At 31.5% G+C, this 22,975-nt stretch overlaps 2 protein-coding genes across 3 annotated transcripts; one reads left to right on the top strand and one right to left on the bottom strand.

Annotated features, from left to right (window-relative positions):
- Positions 1-5,340: 5,340 nt before the first annotated feature.
- LOC7496611 (ABC transporter G family member 1) lies at positions 5,341-10,882 on the bottom strand. The gene is made up of 8 exons (XM_024588264.2): positions 10,396-10,882; positions 7,715-7,794; positions 6,981-7,445; positions 6,790-6,876; positions 6,579-6,704; positions 6,278-6,469; positions 6,108-6,194; positions 5,341-6,026 (listed from the first exon to the last, which is right to left on the bottom strand). The coding sequence occupies exons 1-8, from the start codon at positions 10,748-10,750 to the stop codon at positions 5,367-5,369; spliced, it is 2,052 nt and encodes a 683-aa protein (XP_024444032.2). The 5' UTR covers positions 10,751-10,882; the 3' UTR covers positions 5,341-5,366.
- A 7,683-nt stretch (positions 10,883-18,565) lies between these two features.
- On the top strand, positions 18,566-22,343 carry LOC7496610 (2-carboxy-1,4-naphthoquinone phytyltransferase, chloroplastic). Of its 2 annotated transcripts, XM_002323935.4 has the most exons (12): positions 18,566-18,749; positions 18,862-18,987; positions 19,678-19,942; positions 20,085-20,188; positions 20,533-20,604; positions 20,716-20,854; positions 21,102-21,208; positions 21,306-21,405; positions 21,521-21,559; positions 21,650-21,760; positions 21,846-21,911; positions 22,029-22,343. In XM_002323935.4, the coding sequence occupies exons 2-12, from the start codon at positions 18,902-18,904 to the stop codon at positions 22,143-22,145; spliced, it is 1,206 nt and encodes a 401-aa protein (XP_002323971.1). In that variant the 5' UTR covers positions 18,566-18,749; positions 18,862-18,901; the 3' UTR covers positions 22,146-22,343. The 2 variants fall into 2 exon arrangements, with proteins under 2 accessions (XP_002323971.1, XP_024444082.1); XM_024588314.2 differs by lacking the exon at positions 20,533-20,604.
- The last annotated feature ends 632 nt before the right edge of the window (positions 22,344-22,975 follow it).

Genomic DNA, 22,975 nt, shown 5'->3' with positions numbered 1-22,975 from the left:
CCGACGAAAAAATTTCATTGGTAATTACGTTGCTTTTCGCCGATTTTTTGGTAGTGGATGGTGTGTGATTTCTTAGTACTCTTGAGATCGTCTCGATTGGTGCTTCCTTACCTTGAGGCTTTGTGATGATGATGGTGCTCTGTTATGGATTCCAAAACTTATTCTTCTTTTCTATCTTTCTCTCTCTCTTTTCACACTCATCTCCTTAATTTCCATGTTTGATTCCTTGCAAATATAAAAGTAGGTTGTCATTTTTTAAAACAATTTGACCTTATTCTTTTTATTACTATTTTTAGCAATAATTATATAAAAACCAAAATAAACGCTCATAAAATTAAGCAAGAACCAAATGCCAATGTATTTGTTTGAGACCATGATAAAAAAAAAAAAAGCAAATGAAAACAAATGATGAAGCCCAATTCAAAATTAATAAAATATTAAAGGGTAAAATTGAAAACAAAAAAAAAACTTAATGTTTAAGGATGAGATTGAAAAAAAACAATAAAAAATAAAAGGTAAAAAAAGGTCTAGCATGTAAGATTAGGTGGCCAAACACATATGGGTCTTTCAAAAATACATGTGCACAGGCTTGCGATAGTACCATAAGCCAAGGTCTTTGTTTTTTTTTTTTTTCTCTTTTTAAGAGGTTGATGACATATCGTCTCCCCTTCTTAAAAAGATAATAATAATAACACCAGTTGACGCGTCATTCAATATTGCGATGGAGAAAGCGTCGTCCACTTGCTTATAATCTGACCAAAATAACAGTGCCAAGAAGACCAAATGTTTTTTTTTTTGTCAAAAAATCCTTTTATTCAACCTAGATTCAACTTAAAACACATATTAAACACTCCTAGAACCTAAAAAAAAAACAATTAATCATTAAAAAAACTACAAAAAGGATTAAAAAATTACAAAATCAAACAAGAAAAAAATCATCTATCAACCCTAATCTATATTCTCTAGCAATATTAAGGTCTAAAAAACCTCAATTTGACCCCCCCTCTTCAAATAGAACTCGTTAACACCAAGATCGGTCCTTTTTGTTATCAAATTATGGTGAACCGGCAACTTTCTCTTTCCTTTACCATTTTTAGTTGACTTTCTCTCTTCTCTCTCAAGCTTCGGTACTAAAATATTAAGAAAATGAACCGTTAGACCAAAATTAAAATTATAAAGATTAAAGAAACTGTAAAGAAAGAAAAAGAAAAGTAAGTGGACAAAACATAACCTTTTCTAGTGAATCTGAGATTGGCTATAAGATTTCTTCTTGTTTTACCCTTTGATCCTCTTTTGTTAAATATTTTCTTTCCTTAACACATTTTAAGAAATTGGTAATTAATTTAGTCATGAATTGGTAATTGAAAAAACAAAAAATTGAAGAACAAAAAAAAAACTGTTACTGTGGATTATTTACTTAACTATTTTAATATACTTTGTAATTTATTTAATGTGTAGCCTTCTACTAGAAAATAACAAAAATCCCTAATGAAATGCCTAAAGATTAAACCTCGAAATTTTCACTGTGCAAACTTCAAAAGGCCTACATGCAAATTTAGGGAGAGAATTGTAAGAAGTAGAAAAAAAGAATTGTAAGAAGGGCTATAATTTTCACTGCACAATTATTCTTCATTATGCTGTCGAAAACCTGCTCAACATCCCTCGAACAAAAGTAAGAAGTAGAAAAAACAAATAGTGATTGTAGACAGCCACATTCGAAAGGGGGAGAACTGTGCTTGTAGGTATCTATATGATATTAGACAGGAACTTTGCTTTATTAATTTGTTCTTTTATTGTGGTCCAATGAACTATCATCTCAACTTATCTACAGAATAACTTTATCTTGCTCGAACTTAAATAATATTCAATAAATTAATTTAAAATATAAATGACTTTTAAAAAAATTGATAAATTTACTTACTTGATGTAACAAAATTTCACATGAAATTAAAATAAAAAGAGACATTAACACTAATAATAGATGTAGATCAACATTATTAATCTGAGGTTGCTAGATTTGTGAGGACAGTGATCGGTTTTATGAGAAAATAAAGGGAGGGTTTTTCTATTTCAGAAAGAAAAAAAATAAAAAGAGGGTATAAAAATGTTAAGTTTTAATTCATTTAAATTTGCTGGCAAAATATTTGTTGGTAGTTCCATTAAAAAATACTGACTTCTATGAAATTGTCGATGGATTTTTTTATTTTTTATTTTCTATATTTCATCAAAAATTCCATAAAAAATTACCAACAAAACATATTTTATAACTATTTACATCAGAAATTACCTATAGAAATATTTCATTGGTATTTTCATTTTAAATTATTAATGAGATATATTTTGTTGGTGTTTTTTGATATTTTTTTGATAATATTTTTTTTTACTAAAATAAAAAATGGATTAATTTAAACGTGTAACAAATATACCAGCATGTGAGAGAAGCCCCCACATGCTGAGTTTTGTTTTTTTCATTGGCTAAAATCATTATAATTATTTTTTTATTGGAATAGTAATTGAGAGGACATTCATCCCAACTTATTTACAGAATAACTTTATCTTGCTCGACCTCGAATAAAATTATAAATTAAGCTAAAATATAAATGCAGTACAAGAAACTAAGATTTGTGTCTACACAGAATATAGAACAGGGTATCGATATGATTGTAGTACAGAAGCTTGCTTTATTAATTTATATTCTTTTATTGTGGTCGAAGAAACTAAGATTTGTTCTTTTCAATGGCCAAAATCAATATAATCCCTTTAATATAATTCCCAACTTATCTGCAGAATAACTTTATCTTTCTCGACCTCAAATAATATTCTCTTCTCAAGCCCCCAGCAAGAAGGAGAGAAAAGCAGTCTATATCCAAGGATAATGGATAATTAAGTTCTAGTCTACGTTTAAGTTCTTTAAATAATTTAATTGTGATTTTGTTTTTTAACTTGGACTTGTTTAAATTAATTCATGTAACAAACAAACACTTGAAAAACTGGAGAAATGGATAATTAATTCGAGTATTTTTATTATATAAAACTAAAAAAAATCAGGTTACCTTAAGTATATTTTTCATTATTTATAAGTTGTATAAATTAATGATTTAATTTTTACAAGTAAATTATAATTTCTTAGGTCGTATTTATTCTTAAAAAATTAATTATTTTTTAATATTTAATAGTATTATATAAAATAAATTGAAAAATATTTTTCAGTGTTTGATTATGTCATGGAAAATAAGTTATAAAATAAATTGTTAACATTTTTTTTTCAAGTTTATTAAAATAATAAGGAACAAATCTTACAAATTAAAAAGTTGAATAAGAATAAAATTGAAAAAAAATCTAATTTCATAAATTATCTTAAATAAAATAAATAACAATCAAAATAATAGAGATCAAATTTAACACATAAAAAGTTGAAAGATGATGAAATTAAAAAAAAATTATAAATTATTTCAAATAAAATAAATAGCATTAAAAAGAATGAGGACCAAATTTGATAGATAAAAAATTTCAATTAAAAAAATAATAAGAGAAAAGCAAATAACAATCATAAAATGAAGATCAAAGTTGATTCAAATTAAATCAAATTTTAAAGGATGAAATTGAAAAAAAAAGATTCAAAACAAAATAAATAACAATCAAAAGTTTAAGGATCAAATTTGATATAATCAGTAAATAACATGACATTTCTAAACTTTTCACAACTTCTGAAAAGTATTTTCCACTCAAAATAAAAGGAAGATATTTTTCTAGAAACCAAGTCAAATTTTTCTTTGACTGAAAAGTATTTTCCATTGATTAATTTTTCTAATGACAAACAAACAAAGAAAAAGTGATTTCTAGAAAACCATTTTCCGTGCAATATACAGAATCTTAGTGTTTGACTTTTAGGTTAAAACTATTAATGAGACGACGGGTAAATAATTTTGAATTACTCAATCATATAAATCAAATTTTAATAAAAGAAAACTAAATTCAGTTGGATATAGGGTAAAAATCAGGATAATTTAAATAACTATTCAAAAAGTCAATTTTTAAAACAAATTGCTAGAACACTTATCCTGGGGATGACAATTTCATGATGGGATAATTAAACAAGCTATCAAAGTAGGAACTGTGAACTCTAAAGTAATGATGGAATCCGAGTCAGAGCATGGCTCTCAAATGGGGAATCTTATTCGATCGGATCTCATTGTGCTATCAGCTGCTCAAATGCCACCGTCAAAAATTAATATACATTTACCACTCAAAGATATTTATCAGCATCTCCTGAACATTGGACATATTACCATGATTCCATCATATCCTATAAAATCAACATTCACTAGGTAGTACAATTCAAGTTAGAAGTGTGAACATCGTGATGGGATCCTCGACCATTCAATTAAAAGTTGCAAAACAATCCAAAAATATAAAAAAATAATTTAGAGTTAAAAAAATTAAAAATTTTCAAAAGTGCAGTTGGATCATAATGTCAAACACCACCTTAGGTGTCAATCTATTCCACAAACTTCTATAATCTTCTTGTATTTTTCAACAGTCTCTAGTATTCTCTAAAATTTTTGTTTTATATTTTAGACAAAAATATTTTTCCTCTTTTTTGTTCTTGAAATTTAAATACATTTGATTGATTGATAATAATAACGATTATTATTTTTACTCTTCTATAATCATATGATGATTGATTGGTGATTATTTGATTGATGATGATTATTATTATTATTATTATCATTATAAAAAATTATAAAATGCCTAAAACTTGGCCAAAATGTGAAAAAAAAAATTAAGATTTGTTTTTTAAAAAGTATTGGGATAAAAAATTGAACTCCTATGTTTAGGGATTTCAGGAAGGTGATAAGAAAAAATCTACAACTTAAGACATGCTTATGTTAGGAAATTGAGCTAGAAAGAGTGATAAAAATTAAATTTTTTAAAAATATATTTTTAAAATACAAAAACAAATTTAATCCAATATTATTTGTATGTTACAAAGGCACCAACAATCATCAACTCCCCAACACAACATGGTGTTAAATTTGAAAAACAAAATTGTAATATGTTGTTATACTTTGATTTTTATTTTTGTAATAAATTAAGTTAAATTTGAGTTTCTTATTTCATGAGATTTTCAATGAGATTATGTGATAGAAGCATATATAAAAGAATGATTTTATATTTTGGGACAAATAAAAGCAATTAGATTCAGGAGAACAGATGGAATGATAAACATTTTTTAATTAAATAAATTAAAATTAAAAAAAATTATTAATATATACAAGTTTCAAACTTAAAAAACAATTACTTGAAATATAAAATCATTCTTGAATCCCCAGTATCTAACTCCATCTAAAGGCTTAGAATATAGATCAACCAATATATTTTTTTGTTTTACTAAGAAAAACAAACTTGATTTCTCTAATTATAGGCTTAAACTTTTCAACAGTTCCAAGTACAATTAACAACATGAGCCGATAGAAAGCTACCATTGCAAATAACATGGCAAGATCCATCCACTTCGAGTAACGCATTTCCACCTGCCATATAATTCTCAAAATTTCTTCACCTTTGATGTAAGCGGGCCCTCCTCCTTGCAGTACTTGACCATTAGGAAATGTCAGTCCTTCAAACTCGTTTTTGAAGAGCCCCTGGTACGCATATCTATGGAAAGCAATGTAGTATAACGGATATCTCCAGAAAACTAAGGGAAGATCATGCGGCAGCCGAAAGAAACCGCCACTTAGTATCATTAACCCTTGGATCCCTGCTCCTGTTATTAGACCCATCAGGAAATTTGGCATGATGCTTGCAACAATCAGCATTAGGCTTTCCACCAGCATCATACAGGCAAGGAGTGTCAAGGCAAAGTAGATGAACTGTGCGCAACCTTGTTGGAGGCCAACAAGGTAGTAAGTTATTGCTCCGGGAATCAAAGATATAACAAGCAAGAAGGGTGTTGAAGAAACTGTGTTGCTGACAACAAATGCAGCCGACTGATAATGTCCGTTTAATCTTTCCCGTTGAAAAACCTGGCTTGAAATGGAAGTAATTACTTGCTAAATGCTACTACTTCCAGGGACAGAATACTTGACATGTTGTTGTGAACTAACCTTCATGTCCTCCACAAATGAAGGGAAACCCCCAATAGCCATGATTGTCAAGAAGGAAGCAGTGAACATAAGCAGTGAACCTCTTGCCTATGAAGCAGAACAATCATGACTTAATTTTTTTCACAGGCAGTAATTTCTCACACTAAAACAAACAATGACATAATACTTGCCTGTATCGAGCTGTAACCAGAGCCTATGTCATAGAAAACGGATCCTAAGCCTGAACATAACGCAATATAAATGGCCAGACGGAGCCAGTAGTAGCCTAGATCTCGATACATGTTCACAAAAGACCTTCTTGTGAGAATAAGGCACTGGGAAATGAAGTTAGCCTGGCTGCCCTTCTTTAGTTCTTCTCTGTCCTAAAATGCATATACAGATGCAGACTAATACATTAACAAGCATAAAACTTTAGCCTGCTGAAAATATTATGTTTCCATTTCTACTTAATTTGTCTATAGCCTTACTCACCAAGCTACATATTTCTGCTACATGTCTTTGGATTTGCTGGCAAGCATGTGATGATTTATAAGATCTTACAAGAAAATCGATTGCTTCCTCGGTGGTTTTCTTTGCATGGAAACCTTGATCCATGTCCTAACAACAAATGATATATATTCAGAATATAAAAAGAAAACAGCAATATCTCCAAGCAAGATTTGTCACGATTCACTGTGCAAACCTCATCAAAATCTGTGTTGATTGTGTGTAGGTAATGATCAGATGGGTTTTGGTGACTCGGGCAAGGGAAACCGTTCAATTCAAAAAACTACAGTCAAAAGTAAAACAAGTCATGAGCTATTAGAGCTTTAAGAGCTGAAATAATTTTCCTAAAATAATTTGATGGCAAACGAAATATTGACATAAATGTACCTTATTAGCTCTATCAGAGCGACCAAAGTATATTGTTCGTCCAGAAGACAGAAGGCATAGGTTGTGAAAGAGCTGAAAGACTTGACTGCTAGGTTGATGAATGGATGCAATAATTGTCATTCTGTCTTGCTTTGCAAGATCGACCATTCGTTTCATAACATAATATGATGCAGCACTGTCAAGTCCACTTGTTGGCTCGTCGAGGAAAAGAAGCTTCGGCCGAGTTAAAATCTCTATGCAAATGCTCACTCTCCTCTTCTGCCCGCTACTTAGGCCCTTGTTGCTCCATCCTCCTATTCTTGTGTCCATTGAGTCTTGTAACCCCATCTCTTTTATTGTCGTCTCTGCTCGCTCTTTTTTCTTGCTTAATGACATTGAATTGGGTAGTTGGAGTTGAGCTGAGTAGAAGACAGCTTCTCTTACGGTTAGTGTCCATGTTATAACATCGTCTTGAGTCACATAAGCCTAAGTTGACATGACATAAATGGATCGTACATTAGTGAGACCAAAGCACATTTTGCTTGTGATCAGAAGGGATCGAACATGAAACAAAGTAACAAAGTTTATGTGAACACAAGGGCATGTACAAATTGAATGCCTAGAAAAGAAGCAAGAAGAGATTAATTCAAGTAAAATGTATATCAAGCGAGCTCTGTCTAGCACGAGGATCAATTTCTAATATCAGTGATCAGAACTCAGCAACAATTTGAAGTTCGAAAGGCTAGTTTTCATACCGAAGTCCCATATGCCAATGGCTGTTTTCGACCATTGATTAGAACTTCTCCAGTATGCTTTGTGCTGGAATCTAATCTCCCTGGGAAGAGTACTGTACTATATCAGAGTTATGTTTACAGCACATTGAAGAGTGAAAATTCATCAGTAAGAAATTCTTAATGCTGTCTACAGGATCTCTATGTTCTTTTTTCTTTTTCTTTTTCTTTTTTTGTCTGAACTGTTGATCAAGTACAATCCATCTCTCAACAATTACACAATGCTTTCTTGAACTAATATACAAGTTTCTTGACTACATGATTTCCCTTGAACCTAAAACAAATATAAGAAATGAAAAAAAAAATATTCTTAATGCTTGGTGTAATAACTTAATGGATTCAATACGAACACACACAATGGAATTGGTAGTAATTTAATGCAATTTTTTTAATTATTTATTTTATGTATGTGTTCATGCTGCTTTCGTTTGAAAATTTTCGTTATATATATCCCTTTACTCACAAATAATTTTATCTCTCCATTTCCAAACAGGGTTTTAGTGACAATATTGCAGAGGTCAAATCTTAAGTTGATTTTGGCGACACCGATTTGTCGCTAAAATCTTTTAGCGATACAATTCATCTTCATGCATAAAAATTCAGGATTTAGTAACAAAACTTTGTGTGGAACATATTTCCTGACAAGATTTGATGTCAGCAAATGTATTTGAGAACGACATAAGATTGTTTTCATAAGGTAGCCATGATTTAATTTTTTTTTTTTAAAAAAAAAAAAGAGCACAGGGATTAATTGTACGGGAAAACTTCAATATGATCACTGTCCAAAACCTATATCTTCTATCCCATCCAGGTCCAATCCAACCCACCATAGCATTTTCTTAGAATGTGTTGGAACTAGGACCATTGGGCCTTGGCTTTAGAAAATTTAGAAGTACAATGGCTTGGTTAATTGGCTTCGAAACAGTGTTTTTAAACTTAGTCTGGTAATCGCCCTGGTTCAAGATCCGGATCACGAGTTTTGACCAGGTCACCGGGTTTTGACTAGGTCACCTAGGTTAACTCTAATTTTTTATAAATCAAAACGATATTGTTTTAGTAAAAAAATTAAAAAATAGTTAACGAGTTGCAATCGGGTTTTTAGTCGGGTCAACCGGATTTTTAACTACCCTTATTTTTTCATTAACCCGGTCCGGTTCCAGTCCCAAGCCAACCGGGTCCTGGGTCGACCCGCTGGGCCGGGTTTTAAAACTATGCTTTGAACCTATTTGGCATCATAATAAAGATGAAATATATTAAAATAATATTTTTTATTTTAAAAATATATTTTTAATATAAATACATCAAAAAAATTTTAAAATATCAAAAAAATCAATTTAAATTTTTTTAAAAAAATCATTTTTTTTTAAATACAAACAAAACAAACGATGCCTTCAATCAATAATCATCCCTATAGAAGGGATGAAATTCACTTCGTGGAAATATAAGAAATAATTTAAGTATTTTTGTTTCTGACAAAACCTAAAAGATGGCTAGAAATGTTTTAAAAAAAATGGTGTATTGATGATTAAGATTGTGAAAGAGTGGTAGGGAGCTGGTGGTGAACAATGCATGGATGGAGTTTTAAAAAAAATCAATTCAATCCCAACATAAATAAATAAATAAAGTTATTTGGTTCTTTCTTAATTGATTGTAGCAATCAAGTTTGAAACATAATCAATAACCACAAACACAAGGATTAAGAAGGTGATTTTTCCAACCATCTAGGTGGTGACCCAGTGGTAAGAGTTTGGAACCAAGAGGTTTGCTCCCTCTGTCGTCTCAGGTTCGAACCCTGTGGTTGCTCATATGATGACCACTGGAGGCTTACATGGTCGTTAACTTCAGGGCCCGTGGGATTAGTCGAGGTGCGCGCAAGCTGGCCCGGACATCCACGTTAAACTAAAAAAAAAAAAAAGAAGGTGATTTTTCCAACATATGAAAACAAAAAAGCCCTTGATGTTTATAATGGGTGGCATTGTCTTTAGGTGAATCTAGCTGGCTTATTCAGCTCTGCTCCAAAAGGAATAGTTTTAAGCATAGTTTTGAAACCTGGTCTGGTCCGGCGGGTTAATCTGGGATTGCAACCAGGCCGGGTTAAAGAAAAAATAAGGTAAGGAAAAATCCGGTGTGACCCAGTTGACTCGGCGGGTTGACCCGGTCAAAACCCGGTTGCAACCCGTTGACTTTTGTTTTTTTTTTTACTAAAACGACGTCGTTTTGATTTTAAAAAAAATAAATTGACCCAGCCGACCTGGTGACCCGGTCAAAATCCAGAACCCGGGCCTTGAACCGGACCGGGTCTGAAAACTATGATCTTAAGACCTTAATTAAGAGACTTTCATGTTAAGATTCAAGAATCTGGATTTCTCAATTAATAATTAATATACAATACAATAAAATCTTTTTTATATATATTTAGTTTATAGTTATCCCCTTCACTACTCAATAATTGGTATAGAGATATGTGTGCATGAATATAATTAATTAATCATGCAGTATCTAATTTCGGGAGTGTCTAATAACACCCGTGAAGACTGCAAGCATTTCTTTGATTCCTTCACCGGAAAAAAGAAATCGATGCATGTGATCAAAGAGAAAATAATTGAAAAGTTTCTTGGAGAAAAGAAAGAGACAAGGAAAATTACCAGCTAGTGCGTCAAGAAGAGTAGTCTTGCCGCAGCCCGAAGGACCCATGATTGCCAAGACCTCCCCAGGCCGAGCATAGCCGGTGAGTCCTTGAAGAATGGATCTGCACCCATGTTTCCTATCGGAAACTGTCACCCCAAGGTTCTCCCATGTTATTGAAACATCCTTCCGGTGGACATCCCGACAGCTTCCAAAGGCTGGGCCATTTTCCAAGTCTACTGCCTCCATAGATTCGTCATTTGGAGACAATGCACTGTGGTCTGTTTCGTAGTTGGAGCTAGGTGATGAAGAAGCCATGCAAGTCTTGCCGTCAGCAGGCAACTTAATCATGCTGTGTGAAAAGGGATTATGCATTGTGATTTAAGGATGTTCTAAGCTTAAAGGAATTGGCGTGTGGAATCTCTGTACAAAGCACGTAAAGACAACTAAGAGCCCTCGTAAATGGAGGAAATGAAGGCCACTTGTGACTTTGGGGAGATTTTTACTCTCTCTTTTGTCGAGGGATAACTCCATTTTTGTTAAGAGTTAAGATATGAGCTGAATAAGAACAAAATCATGTGACATTTGACCGTAAATTCATTGCTAAGATCAAAATTGATGATGCTTGTCCCACTTGGGTTAAGGATTGAGAATTAAGCTTATGACCTTCAAGTGTGACTTTTTTAAGATATCTTTTTTCATAACAGAGGTTCAAAGATATAATTCTTTTGAGTTGTCTGCTACATAATGTTTGAGACATCATTATCAATAATGTGTTGAGAAAAGGCATTGATATAACCTAATTAAAGTCTCAATTCTTTTCTCCAAATTAAATAAGCACATAACATAAATTTTAATATAGAAAATCCTGGTATGGACAAAACAACGGAATTATAGTCTACTTAATTTTTTTTACTAATAGGATCACAAAGCTCTTCTTTAACTTAGTTGGAAGATATATATCAAAATATTAAATTCATCGTCCTAAGAACGGATTTCATCATCAACAACGAAGAAAAATGACTAAATCTCATCAATTAGAGCTTTGTAAATACCCAAAAGAAAAAGCTTTGCAACAATTAAAATTGTGTAGTTGAAGAGCTCATCATTCAGAATATTGTATCAAAATCTCATTAAATCAAATAACAAATCACCATTGGATAATCGGATAATCAAGGCACAAGGATAAAGAACACATTTTTTCTTCATTCTATCTCACTTTTTGGCAAAAATCTCTCCTTCTCTTCTTTTTCTTTTGTATATATTAGCTCACAATGAAAATAAGCCAAAGTTGGCCTTTTTATACCTAGTTATTTATATGACCTAAGCCTTTGTCCTTATTTTTCTTAGTTTATATGGGTTATAATCCCAAAAAAATGGACCAAAACCCAATAATTATCCCCCTTCTGAATCATTTAAGGGGCTCCACTAAGCTTGTTTGCTTTCTATAAAACTCAAACTTTTCTCTTGATAAAGGCTTGTTCATTATATCTGATACATTGTCTCGGTATAGATCTTCTCAACAACAAAAGACTTCATCTCTATAGCATCTTGAATTCATTGGTATCTAACATCGATGTGTTTTGATCTTGAATGAAAAGTAAGATGCTTAATGAGATAGATCGCACTCTAATTATCATAGTGCAACATAAAGTTCTCATGCACTAGGTCAAGTTCATGTAAGAGTTTCTTCATCTACAACTCCAGAGTTTCTTCATCTACAACTCCTTCATTAAGAGCAATGTATTTAGCCTCTACCATAAAACTGATCCTTCTACAAAAGTCATTAAGCATCTTGATGTGGACTTTCTAGCATCAGCATCACTAGTCAAATCTACATTTATGTATACATTTAGTATAGGTTCACCATTACCAAAATATAAGTTGAGAGTGAAAGTACCTTTGAAATATTGAAGTATTTATTTTACTGTTGACCAATGTTTTTTACCACGATTAAAGAGAAGCCAATTGACCACACCAACAACATGAGCTAAATCCAGTCTCATGCAAGTTATGACATACATTGAGTAACCAATTACTTATGCATAAAAAAACCTCATTCATTTCTTTATTTCTTCATCACTTGTAGGACAGTGTTAGAACTTAGCTTAAAGTAACTTGCAAATGGATAATAAATAGGTTTGAACTTGCTCATGTTGGATCTCTTAAGTATTTTTTGAACATATATATCTTAAGATAGCCAAAGTTTCCTCTTTTTCATCTCACAGGTAATCTTCAAGCCAATAATCTATTTTTTCAATCCTGAGTTTTTCATTGTAAAAGACTTACTTAACTTTCTTTTGAAATTTTGGATCTTCTTAGCATAATGGCCAACAATCAATACATCATCCACATACAAAAAAACATAATGAAGTTACCATCAAGATACCTTTTTATAAAGACATAATGATCAGAAGTGATCCTACCATAACCATGCTCCACCATGAAAGAATCAAACGTATTGTACCATTGCTTTAGAGTTTGTTTCAACTCATACAAACTATTTTTTAGCTTGTAAACTAAGTGCTTTTTTCTTTCACTTTAAACCCTTTAGACTTCTCTATGTAGATCTCCTCATCTAAGTCACCATGGAGAAAATTTGTTTTCACATCAAGTTGTTCAACTTCAAGATTCAAATTAGTAACTAAACTAAGCACAACTCGAATTAAAAACATCTTCACCAAAATGAAAATATCTTTTCAAAATCGATACCCTTCTAACTAAAATCTTTCACAACTAATCTTTCCTTGTACCCTGGTTGTGAGAGATTTTCTTTAATTTTCAACCTAAACACCTATTTTTTCGTAAATGCTCTTTTGCTTTTAAAAAGCTTCATTAACTTGAAAGTGTGATTCTCATATAAGGATTTCATTTCTTTTTGCATGGCTTTCAACCACTCATTTTTCTTTTCATATGACATAGCTTCATCAAAGCATTATAACTCTCCCTCAGAAATAACTAACACACACTTATGAGAAGAATATTTTGTAGAAGCTTGGTAAGGTCTAGTGGACCTCTTTAATTGTAGCTCGTCTAGAGCTTTTTGAATAACCTATTTAGGAATAACAACATCATCATCATCATTATTAGTTGGCTTAGGATCATCAACTAATAGTTTAACAGGCAAACCACAATTATCATCATTTTGAAAATCTCCTTAATAATTAAAAGGTATCAAAGGAAATTGTATGGTAGGTCTTGGATAAGAATAAGAATGAATGAAATTAGTAAACTTTATTTTCTCTTTTTTTTTTTCAAAATCTTCAATGCTTTAATTTTTAAAGAGGACAACATCTCTACTTATAACAAATTTCTTCTCTTTTGTATCCCATAACCTATATCCAAACTCTTCTTCTTCAAAAACCAAGAAAACACATTACTTTATCTTGTTGTCAAGCTTAGACATTTCATCTTTAGGAACATGAACAAATGCCTTGAAACCAAACATTTTTAAGTATACATAAGAAACATTTTTTTCCTTTCCACGCTCTCTCTAGAACATCAAAGTTAAGAGAAACTGATAAGGAAAGGTTGATCATGGCAATTATAGCCTTCATTGCTTTACCTTAAATGGATTTAGACAACTTTATATGAGAGAGCATACATTTAATTCTTTCAACAATGGTTCTATATTATTTCAGCCACTTTATTTAGTTTTTAATTTTTTAAACTATATTTTTAACCCTCATACCATGTTCCATGTAGTACTTCTTAAAAAGATCCTTGTATTTACCACCACTATCAATTTAAACACATTTCAGTTTTCTACCAGTTTTCCTTTTAGCTCTGGCAAGAAAATCCTTAAATACATTAAGCACCTAATCTTTAGATTTCAAACAAGTGGCCCAAATCTTTAAACAATAATCATCAATAAAACTAACAAGGAATAAATCACCTCTAAGAGACTTATCAGTCATAAATTAAATATCAGTATGAATCAAATCAAGAACATGTGAAGGTGGTCTTTTAAATGCAACTTTATGTTGTTTACCAGCTAAAAAATGAGTGCAAGTGGTCATCTTCTTGGTAAGGATATGAAGACCTTTTCTCACTCAAGAATTTAAATTGCTTATATCATTAATCAGTAAAGCCATCTTTATTTGCATTCATCTTCCTCTTAATCACCTTGGCTTATGACATATAAAGATTAATTTTTTTTCTCTTTAGAAAAAAATCAAAGAACTTTTAGAGTGCTTCCATTTACTATCTCTAAAATAATTATGATAGCTTTTTTTTTACCAAGTGTACTTGTAGAGATCAAATATACGCGCATATCATCCATATGTTTAGCATCTTTGAGTTATAACATGCACTTGGTATTGGTTTTTAATTAGATGTCTTTAATTTTCATAACACTAGCCATCCTTTAATTTCTCATTCTAACTTAACCAAAGTTAACAGCAATGTAGGATGTAAAGAAATCTCATCAAGGTGTAACATGGTAAGAAATAGTTGAATTTGCAACCCAAGTAGTAACTTGACGTACAAGATTAACACAATCATTATTATAAACAATGGCAACATCATCGTAAAAAACAATTACAGTTGTACTATTTTTTTTATTTTTGTCTTTGTTTTTACCCTCTTATACTTTCTACAATCCTTTTTAATATACTTAGGCTTATTACAATAATAACACTTAATCCATTCCTTCATTGAGATCTTCCTCTAGGTTTTTATTTGCCTTTTCTATCATTGGATTCTCTATCTTGCTTTCCACGATAAAATTTACTTTGGTTTCTCCCCTGACTTTCTATAACAAGTACATTAGACTCATAAGTGTCTCTTTTTCATCCTTTTTTTTTAAGAATATTTTCCTTCAATATCTTTAAAATGAGCTTTCCATTTGGAGTAGAATTACTAAGTGACACCATCAAAGTCTCATAACTATATGACAGTGAACTCAATAGGATTAGTGCTTGTATATCATTGCCTAACTTAAGATTCATCAACGACAACTAATTCAGAAACCCTCGGAAGTCACTTATATGCACCAAGGCATCTTTACCCTCTTTGTACTTCAAATTCACAAGGTGTTTGATCGCAAAAACTTTGTTTTATACACAGTTATTAACAAATATTTCTTTCAAAATCTTCCAAACTTTGTAATGGTCATGTTTGTGAGAAACATGGTTAATGGACTTAAAAAATACTCATTTTCTTTCAAAATCTTCATTTTGCCTCCTTTATTTTGGTAGGCTTCTTTCATTTGCATTTTAACACCAAAGCTAAATTATTGCAATAAAAGCGATCCTCCATCAATGTCTTTCATAGGAAACAAATGGAGAGAGTATACTTTATCATGCCTGAATCTTCCTTTTTCATTTTAGCTACAGAAGAAAATCAATCTCCGCAACTAAGCTTTGATACCACTTTATTGAGAAAAGGGGTCAATATAACTAAATTTACAATCCACAAGTCTTAATTATTTTCCCTCTTTATATAATTAAAATAGGGTTAACCAATCAGCAAAAACTAAATGCAAAAATTAAATAAACACACAACATAAGGAATTTTTACAACAAAAACCCCAGTAGAGAAAAACCATGGGATCGTAGTTTAATCAAACTCTTCTATTAGTTCAAATAATGGGATCACAAAGTCCTTTCCTAGCTCAACTAGAGGATATACACCAAATCACTAAATTCATCATCACAATGATGGACTTCATCAACAATAACAAATAAAAATGGTTAAATCTCATCAATTAGGTATTTTAGAAATACCTAAAGGTGGAAGCTTCTCAATGATCAACATTGTCTAAGTTAAAGAGCTCATTATCGAGAATAATATATCAAAATCACAACTTAATTGGGTAACAAATCATCGTCCAATTAAAGCACAAAGATGAAGAAAATCTCTCTCTCTCTCTGACCGAAAGCTCTCATTTTATCTTTTGTAAATGTTGGCTTATAATGAAAATAAGTCAAAGTTGGCCTTTCTAGACTTGGTCACTTATATGACTTAAAAGGGCTTGAAGTCTTGGTCTTTTTTTTCTTAGTTTATATGGGTTATGGCCTAAACAATAAGGAATTGGACCCAACAATGTGTTCTGTCCTTAGTTATAATAATACCAAGAGTATGGGCAATGTGGGCTCACTAAGTTATAGGTTGGATCAAGTTTTTTTAATTTTAAAAAAAATCTTTAGGATGCATGGAACTTTTTGGCATTGTAATTAAACCTGGCTACAGGGGTCAAACTTTAAACATTCCAACCTGACTTTATACTTAACTTGGATTTCAAATTAAATTATATAGGAGTTACCCTGACATGACTCAATTATTTTAGCAAGTCTAAAGACAACTTAAATTACCAGTAAAAACATAGTTTAACTTAAAAAAAAGTTCAAAATAACATTTTTTCTATAAAAACAAATCTAAAATAATAATATATTAGATTGATTCGGGCTTCACAACCTAACATGTCAAACCAATACCTAAAATCATTAAGGAAGGTTGTGGTTAAAAGCCATCTAGTTAAGCAGCATATTTTTGTAAGTTTCAAGTGTTTTTTTTTTTTACTCCTAAACTATTGTAGAATTTGTATTTTGATTACCGTAATGGTATTTTAATTTAAAATTTTAATTAATAAATTATTTTATAATGAAAAATCATAATATAACAAACAAACTCCAAAATATAATATTTTAAAAAAATATATTTTCATAAAAAATATATTTTTCGCATCAATATGCTAATGTAGCGAGTATTTATAATGTGTGGATCACTTATCCATTGTTATGGCTAGCTATACACACCATGATGAAGTCGAATAATCATAGTTACTGTTTTTGTTGTTTTCTTAGGAGAAGGAATCAACAAATAATGTCATATATCATCTCTTTTTTGTAATCCTCATAAAAATTAATCTTAGGGTTGTAATTGTTAAGGGGTATTGATATTTGTTCACAAAATGGTGTTTAATTTGGAGGATGAATTTAACATTTGAGCATGGAAGAAAGTTCTCTCCCAAACTAATGTTTTTTATTTTCACTATTTCCTTTAAAAAAAAAATTTACTATTTCTGCTTCCAATCATTATAAGTTGGGATTTTAGTTTTTTTTATTTTATTTCTTTGTGTTATACTTGTTAGAGAATAATATAAATTATATTTTGTACCTCACCTAACAGTTTAGACTATTAGATTGAGATGATTCTTTGATATGGTATCAGAGTCTTGATGACCAAGCGGTCACGAGTTCGAATCTCACCATCCTCATTTATTTGACAAAAAATTAAACACAAGATAATATGGATCTTTTCAAATTTTAAGTTTAAAAAACTTTCACTTTAAGATGATAATTGTTATTTTTTATATAAAAAAAAATCTCCCTTCAATTCTATATTTAATTTTTACCAAACGCAACTTGAAGCTAAATGACTTGTATTTTTTATGCTAATAAGTACAGTAGTTTTATTTAGATTGATGCGAAAATATATTTATGATATTATTTTATAGATATGATTTAATTTCTTTTAATTTATAAATTAATTAAAAAAATATTCTTTAAATCTTTATAAATTTTATCTATGAATTTAATTAACTAGATAAAGGTATAAAATAATAATATTAAAAATGACAATTTAATTTAAATTTGATGGATATAAACCTGACTTGAATGAGTTAATTGTTTTTTAGATAGTTATATTACTGGATCAATAAGGTATAAATTTTTTTAATCTCAACCCAAAACTTAACATAAACCTACTTGAGATATATATATATATATATATATATATATATATATATATATAATTTTTATAATTTTTTTATATGTAATATAATATAAAGAACTATCGTCTGACCATAAGTGGTTGTCTCCTTCCTCTTTTTTTTTTTTTTTTTTTTTTGCTAATGGTACGAAATACAAAGATCTAAGATAGATCTGCCATTAAAGTGCAAACACAATGTCATTACTCTTTGTTTTAACCTTCAAGCAAAACATATCCATGTCCTCATTGTAATTGTGTGCCGAAGACCTTTAAAAAAAAAAAAAAAAAAAAAAAAAAAAAACCACAAGACCATATCAGAATCGTAAAAGCCCAACTAAGCCCTCAAATGGCTCACGATATAAAGATTGGTAGGGCCATGTTGACAACTGAGACTAGATCCTGATCCTCATGCTTACATGTTGGGATCTTATTGGTCCCTCAGTTAGCCAAGACAGGATTTTGCAGAAGAGAGAAGTCTAACTCCTATCTTTTAGTTAGTTACTACTGTTGCCTTCTTGTTAAAAGAAAGCTTGTTATTACAGTTTTACTCTCTTACGATGATGAATTGGAGTTCAGTTTCCTTCTCTTATCTCTTCTTGCAGCCTACACAGACAGGCAGAGACTGAGAGATGCATGGGCAAGAGGGTTTACTGTTATCAAGGTTTTTCTCTCTCTTTTTTTTCTTTTTAGTTTAGTTTATCATCGCCTGCAGAAGGGATTAATGATTAAATGACGAACTGAATGTCTTGTCTTCTCTACGTTCCTACTTGTAGATAATCATTAAAGAAAGATATACTTCATTTGATAGCAATAATGGCAGCAGCGTTTTGTAGCCTCCACCAGGGGTCTAGTCTCAAGAAACTCCAATATTATCATGTGAGGCAGAGTTATGCAACAAGGCAAGTTATTAAGTTCATTTTTGTACTTGATTTTTTGTTACTATGAGACTAATCTTAATTCATCTGTTTAACATCAACTCACTATTCTTAATTTGTTTACTTAAATTGCTCAGTATAATTTAATAAGTTCTTAGTTTACTTCAATTGATTCTGCTAAATTTGAAACATTGTTTGAACAAAAGGTTTAACAAATGTTGAGATGGCATGATTTGTGAGCTTTGTTGAAATTCACATCAGTAGATTGAATTTTGGTGTAATACAATCAATCATTCACTGAGTTCCGTGTGATTGATGATGCTTCTTTTGCTAGCTAAGAGAGTTTGGAGTCTAAAGAAACTTAGTCTGGGTGTGAAACACAACTCCAGAATCAGTGCTGTTACAAGGTGTATTCCATGCAGTAAGAATATTTGGAAATGATATGTCCTTTGGCCTGATGTACTTAGAAATCTATTAATGATGGTATTTTGGTGGGAAGCTTGTAGTTCAAACTGTATTTAATGTTTCTATTGCGTAGCACTGCATTTCTTGATTATGGTTTTACTCCTTACACTGCTCTCCTTTACCTTAGAACAGAAGAAAAAGTGAGGACATCATGCGTGCCTATTGTTTCTGCATTTACTAATAGTTTATTTCATCAAGTCTCTTTTTTTTATTATTATTATTATTGTTATTTTTTACCAACTTTCTCAGGTCTTATCCGGGAGCTCTTACTTCAAATGCTTCCAAAAAATCATCATTGTGCTGCTGTACTGCCCAGAATTTTGTCTGTGGGAGTCGTATAAGCCGGTTAGAATTCAAGAAAGGAATTCAATGTTGGCGGGCTTTTTCAGGAAGTATAGCAAATTATGCTGACAAATCACATGAAGGTGAAACTGGGGAGGATGTTCCTAAAGCAACCTTGATATGGAGGGCAGTCAAATTGCCTATTTACTCTGTTGCTTTGGTTCCTCTAACTGTGAGTTTTTCCTTATAATTAGTGCCAATGGTTCTTTGAATATTGATTCTGTGACTATGCTTTTGAGGATTAATGGTTGGTGATGTGCATCACGCTTCATTCATCTTTTCCTGGCTTACATATTTCATGGTTTGTGGAGCAGGTAGGTGGTGCAGCTGCTTATTTGCAAACAGGCATGTTTTCAGCAAGACGCTACTTTTCGCTCTTGGTTTCTTCAATTCTTATCATAACGTGGCTCAATCTAAGGTGAGTTCTGAAAAAATAGGAGGGTGATTTAAAAATAAATTAAGTTGGAACAAGCTTAGCAATAGACCTTGTACCAGACTACTGTTTCGTGTGGGCATTGATTTTCAAACTTCCATTTTCCTGTGGTTTAATCGAATGTACTACCCTGCTGATTCACTCTACTGAGTTTTTTTTTTTTATTTGTATTTTTCTGGCATCTTAAACCAGTAGCCTAAATCTCCTAGAATGAGTAATTTCACTGGCTGTATGTTTTCTAAAAATAAAGTACACCATCAGAAAACTATCCTCGTGGGTATACTATGTTATACAAGATGTTAAGATTCATCTGTGTGACCCATGGGCAGCAACGATGTTTATGATTTCGATACAGGAGCAGATAAGAACAAGAAAGAATCAGTTGTGAATTTGGTCGGCAGGTAAATGGTTAATAGAAACTATGAACTTTTATGTTCTGATGAAAAACAAGATTATTCAAAGAGAAAACAAACAAGATATCGCTAATTGTGCTTTGCTATCGCTTTGGGAAGCCGTTCAGTGGCCTTTATTGCTGCTTACTCATCACTTCTACTTGGCTTTGCGGGCCTGGCATGGACTTCTATGGGGGAAGGAAACATCCATGCAATATTATTCCTGGCTTGTGCAATTCTTTGTGGTTATGTATATCAGGTAACAAAAATCTCTCTAGTTTGTGGAATGTTTAAATCATTTTTGAAGAATTGAATCTCCTGTCTGTTACAAAATTTTATAGCAAGTTCTACATTTGAGGCTTTGAGCTGCCTCCTAGATCCAGCACTTGTGCTTGGCAAGTCATACTTGTAAATATAATTCCATGGTGGCATAATAGTTACATGTTTCCTTTTGACATGTCCTTTCTTATCTTGGAAGAACTTCTGAAGCTTAGTATCTGATGTAGTGCCCACCATTTCGGTTAAGTTACCAAGGATTAGGAGAGCCCTTGTGCTTCGCAGCATTTGGCCCCTTCGCTACTTCTGCCTTCTACTTACTACTTGGCAGCACGAGGTTTACTTTATTTCTTCAAATTCCAACACCAACTCAGCTTTACATAACTTTTGTTCTTGCTCTATACATAGCTGATATGCCTTGGTGTGTTTGACAGTGAGATGAGCATTCTTCCATTAACTGGCACAATTCTTTCTGCATCACTCCTGGTTGGCTTCACAACAACATTAATACTCTTCTGTAGTCACTTTCACCAGGTAGCCTTCTTTTTATTTTTCTCAGTTTAGCATCATTTAGCAGTGGATTTTTTGCAAAACTCACATTAACTAGCATTGCATTATCAAAATAACATGAAAATGTTGTGCAAGTCAGGTGGAAGAAGATAAGGCTGTTGGGAAGTTTTCCCCTTTGGTGTGTACATTGACTCATCCTTATTCATTCGTTTACTTGTTTTTCTTAAGTTATATAGTGCATCAATGTCTTGTTTGAGCTTCTATGCAGGTTAGACTTGGCACTGAAAGAGGTTCTGGAGTGGTGAAAGTAGCTGTCGCAATGCTGTACTCTCTTTTATTTGCTTCTGGTCTAAGCAGAACTCTTCCTTTAGCTTGCATTGTAAGGCAATAATAAATTGTTCAAAACGTTTGCTTTTCACCGATGAACTCTTATAGGTATATTGACTGAATCATGGGTATTCCAGCTCCTCTGTTCTCTGACCTTACCTATGGGAAAACTGGTGGTCGGCTTTGTCGAAGAAAACTACAAGGTGAGATCTAAACTAACACGATAGTTTAAGCCTCTACAGTTCCAGTCTCCCTCCTCTGATCCTGAACTCCTGATGCCACATAATGCTCATATCATTCTAATGGGATGAATATTACAGGACAAAGGGAAGATTTTCATGGCAAAGTACTTCTGTGTGAGATTGCATGCCTTATTCGGGGCTGCGTTGGCCTCTGGACTCGTGGCAGCTAGAGTATTTCAAGGATATTTCCCTTGAAGTATTATTCCAAGCATCACTCAAACCAAAATGAACCAGAGAAGCTTCTGTAGATGAAAGGAAATGAATGCAATGAACAAGGTGCTACTGAATATGACTTGCAACCAACATGTTGTATTGATTTTATTAATATAGAATATATTTATTGTTAATAAAGATTTTCTTTATATTTGATTAATAAATCTAATTTTTAATTAATTAATCTAGAATAAAAATAAAGTATGTGGAATAAAAATACTTTGCATGAGAAATTATAAAGTTGTTATAATTATGAAATTTCTATTACATCAAAACATTGTTTCTAAATGTTGTTAGTCAATATTCTATTAAAATTAAATATTAATTAGAGTTATTGACATCAATGCATATCATGTTTATTTTTTTATGAAAGAAAGCAATTGCTTTCATAAATCAAGGTATGAGGAATACCTGAAACTAATATATAAGTACTTGTCAAATGACATAGACACTGAACTGACCTGTAAAAAAATTTATATAGCGAGATCATTTGTATTTATAAAAATGCTTACGTGATAGTTGTGTAAGTAATCATTAGACTTGAGATCACTAAGTTATCTTATATAAAAATAGTGTTATGCTTTGATCATAATACTAAACTGATGACTCGTGGTTTGCAATAATTTAGTTTTAAAACAATTATTCAAAGCCATAAAGAATATCCAATCTTTAAGTAATTTTTATATAAATGATAAACAACTCTAGATTTTCTTAATGAGATCCTTGAAACTCCCTAAAAAATTTTAATTTATCATTTCTTTACGTGTATACGTTTTAGAAAACCCAAATTGTCATTTAACAAGCATTTATAT

The sequence above is a fragment of the Populus trichocarpa genome, chromosome 17, assembly GCF_000002775.5.
Source record: "Populus trichocarpa isolate Nisqually-1 chromosome 17, P.trichocarpa_v4.1, whole genome shotgun sequence".
Classification (NCBI taxonomy): Eukaryota; Viridiplantae; Streptophyta; class Magnoliopsida; order Malpighiales; family Salicaceae; genus Populus; species Populus trichocarpa.
This window is presented reverse-complemented; position numbering and strand designations above follow the sequence as displayed.

What these genes read in the sequence shown, in the direction of transcription:
- LOC7496611 (XM_024588264.2), bottom strand. Translation starts at nt 10,750, where the DNA reads ATGCATAATCCCTTTTCACACAGCATGATTAAGTTGCCTGCTGACGGC. An exon ending in TCTTCTTGACGCACTAGCTG is followed by an intron (nt 7,795 to 10,395) that starts GTAATTTTCCTT and finishes TACTCTTCCCAG; the next exon opens with GGAGATTAGATTCCAGCACA. An exon ending in CTGGTTACAGCTCGATACAG is followed by an intron (nt 6,195 to 6,277) that starts GCAAGTATTATG and finishes TCTGCTTCATAG; the next exon opens with GCAAGAGGTTCACTGCTTAT.
- LOC7496610 (XM_002323935.4), top strand. Translation starts at nt 18,902, where the DNA reads ATGGCAGCAGCGTTTTGTAGCCTCCACCAGGGGTCTAGTCTCAAGAAA. An exon ending in TCTGTAGTCACTTTCACCAG is followed by an intron (nt 21,406 to 21,520) that starts GTAGCCTTCTTT and finishes TGTGCAAGTCAG; the next exon opens with GTGGAAGAAGATAAGGCTGT. An exon ending in CTCTTCCTTTAGCTTGCATT is followed by an intron (nt 21,761 to 21,845) that starts GTAAGGCAATAA and finishes TGGGTATTCCAG; the next exon opens with CTCCTCTGTTCTCTGACCTT.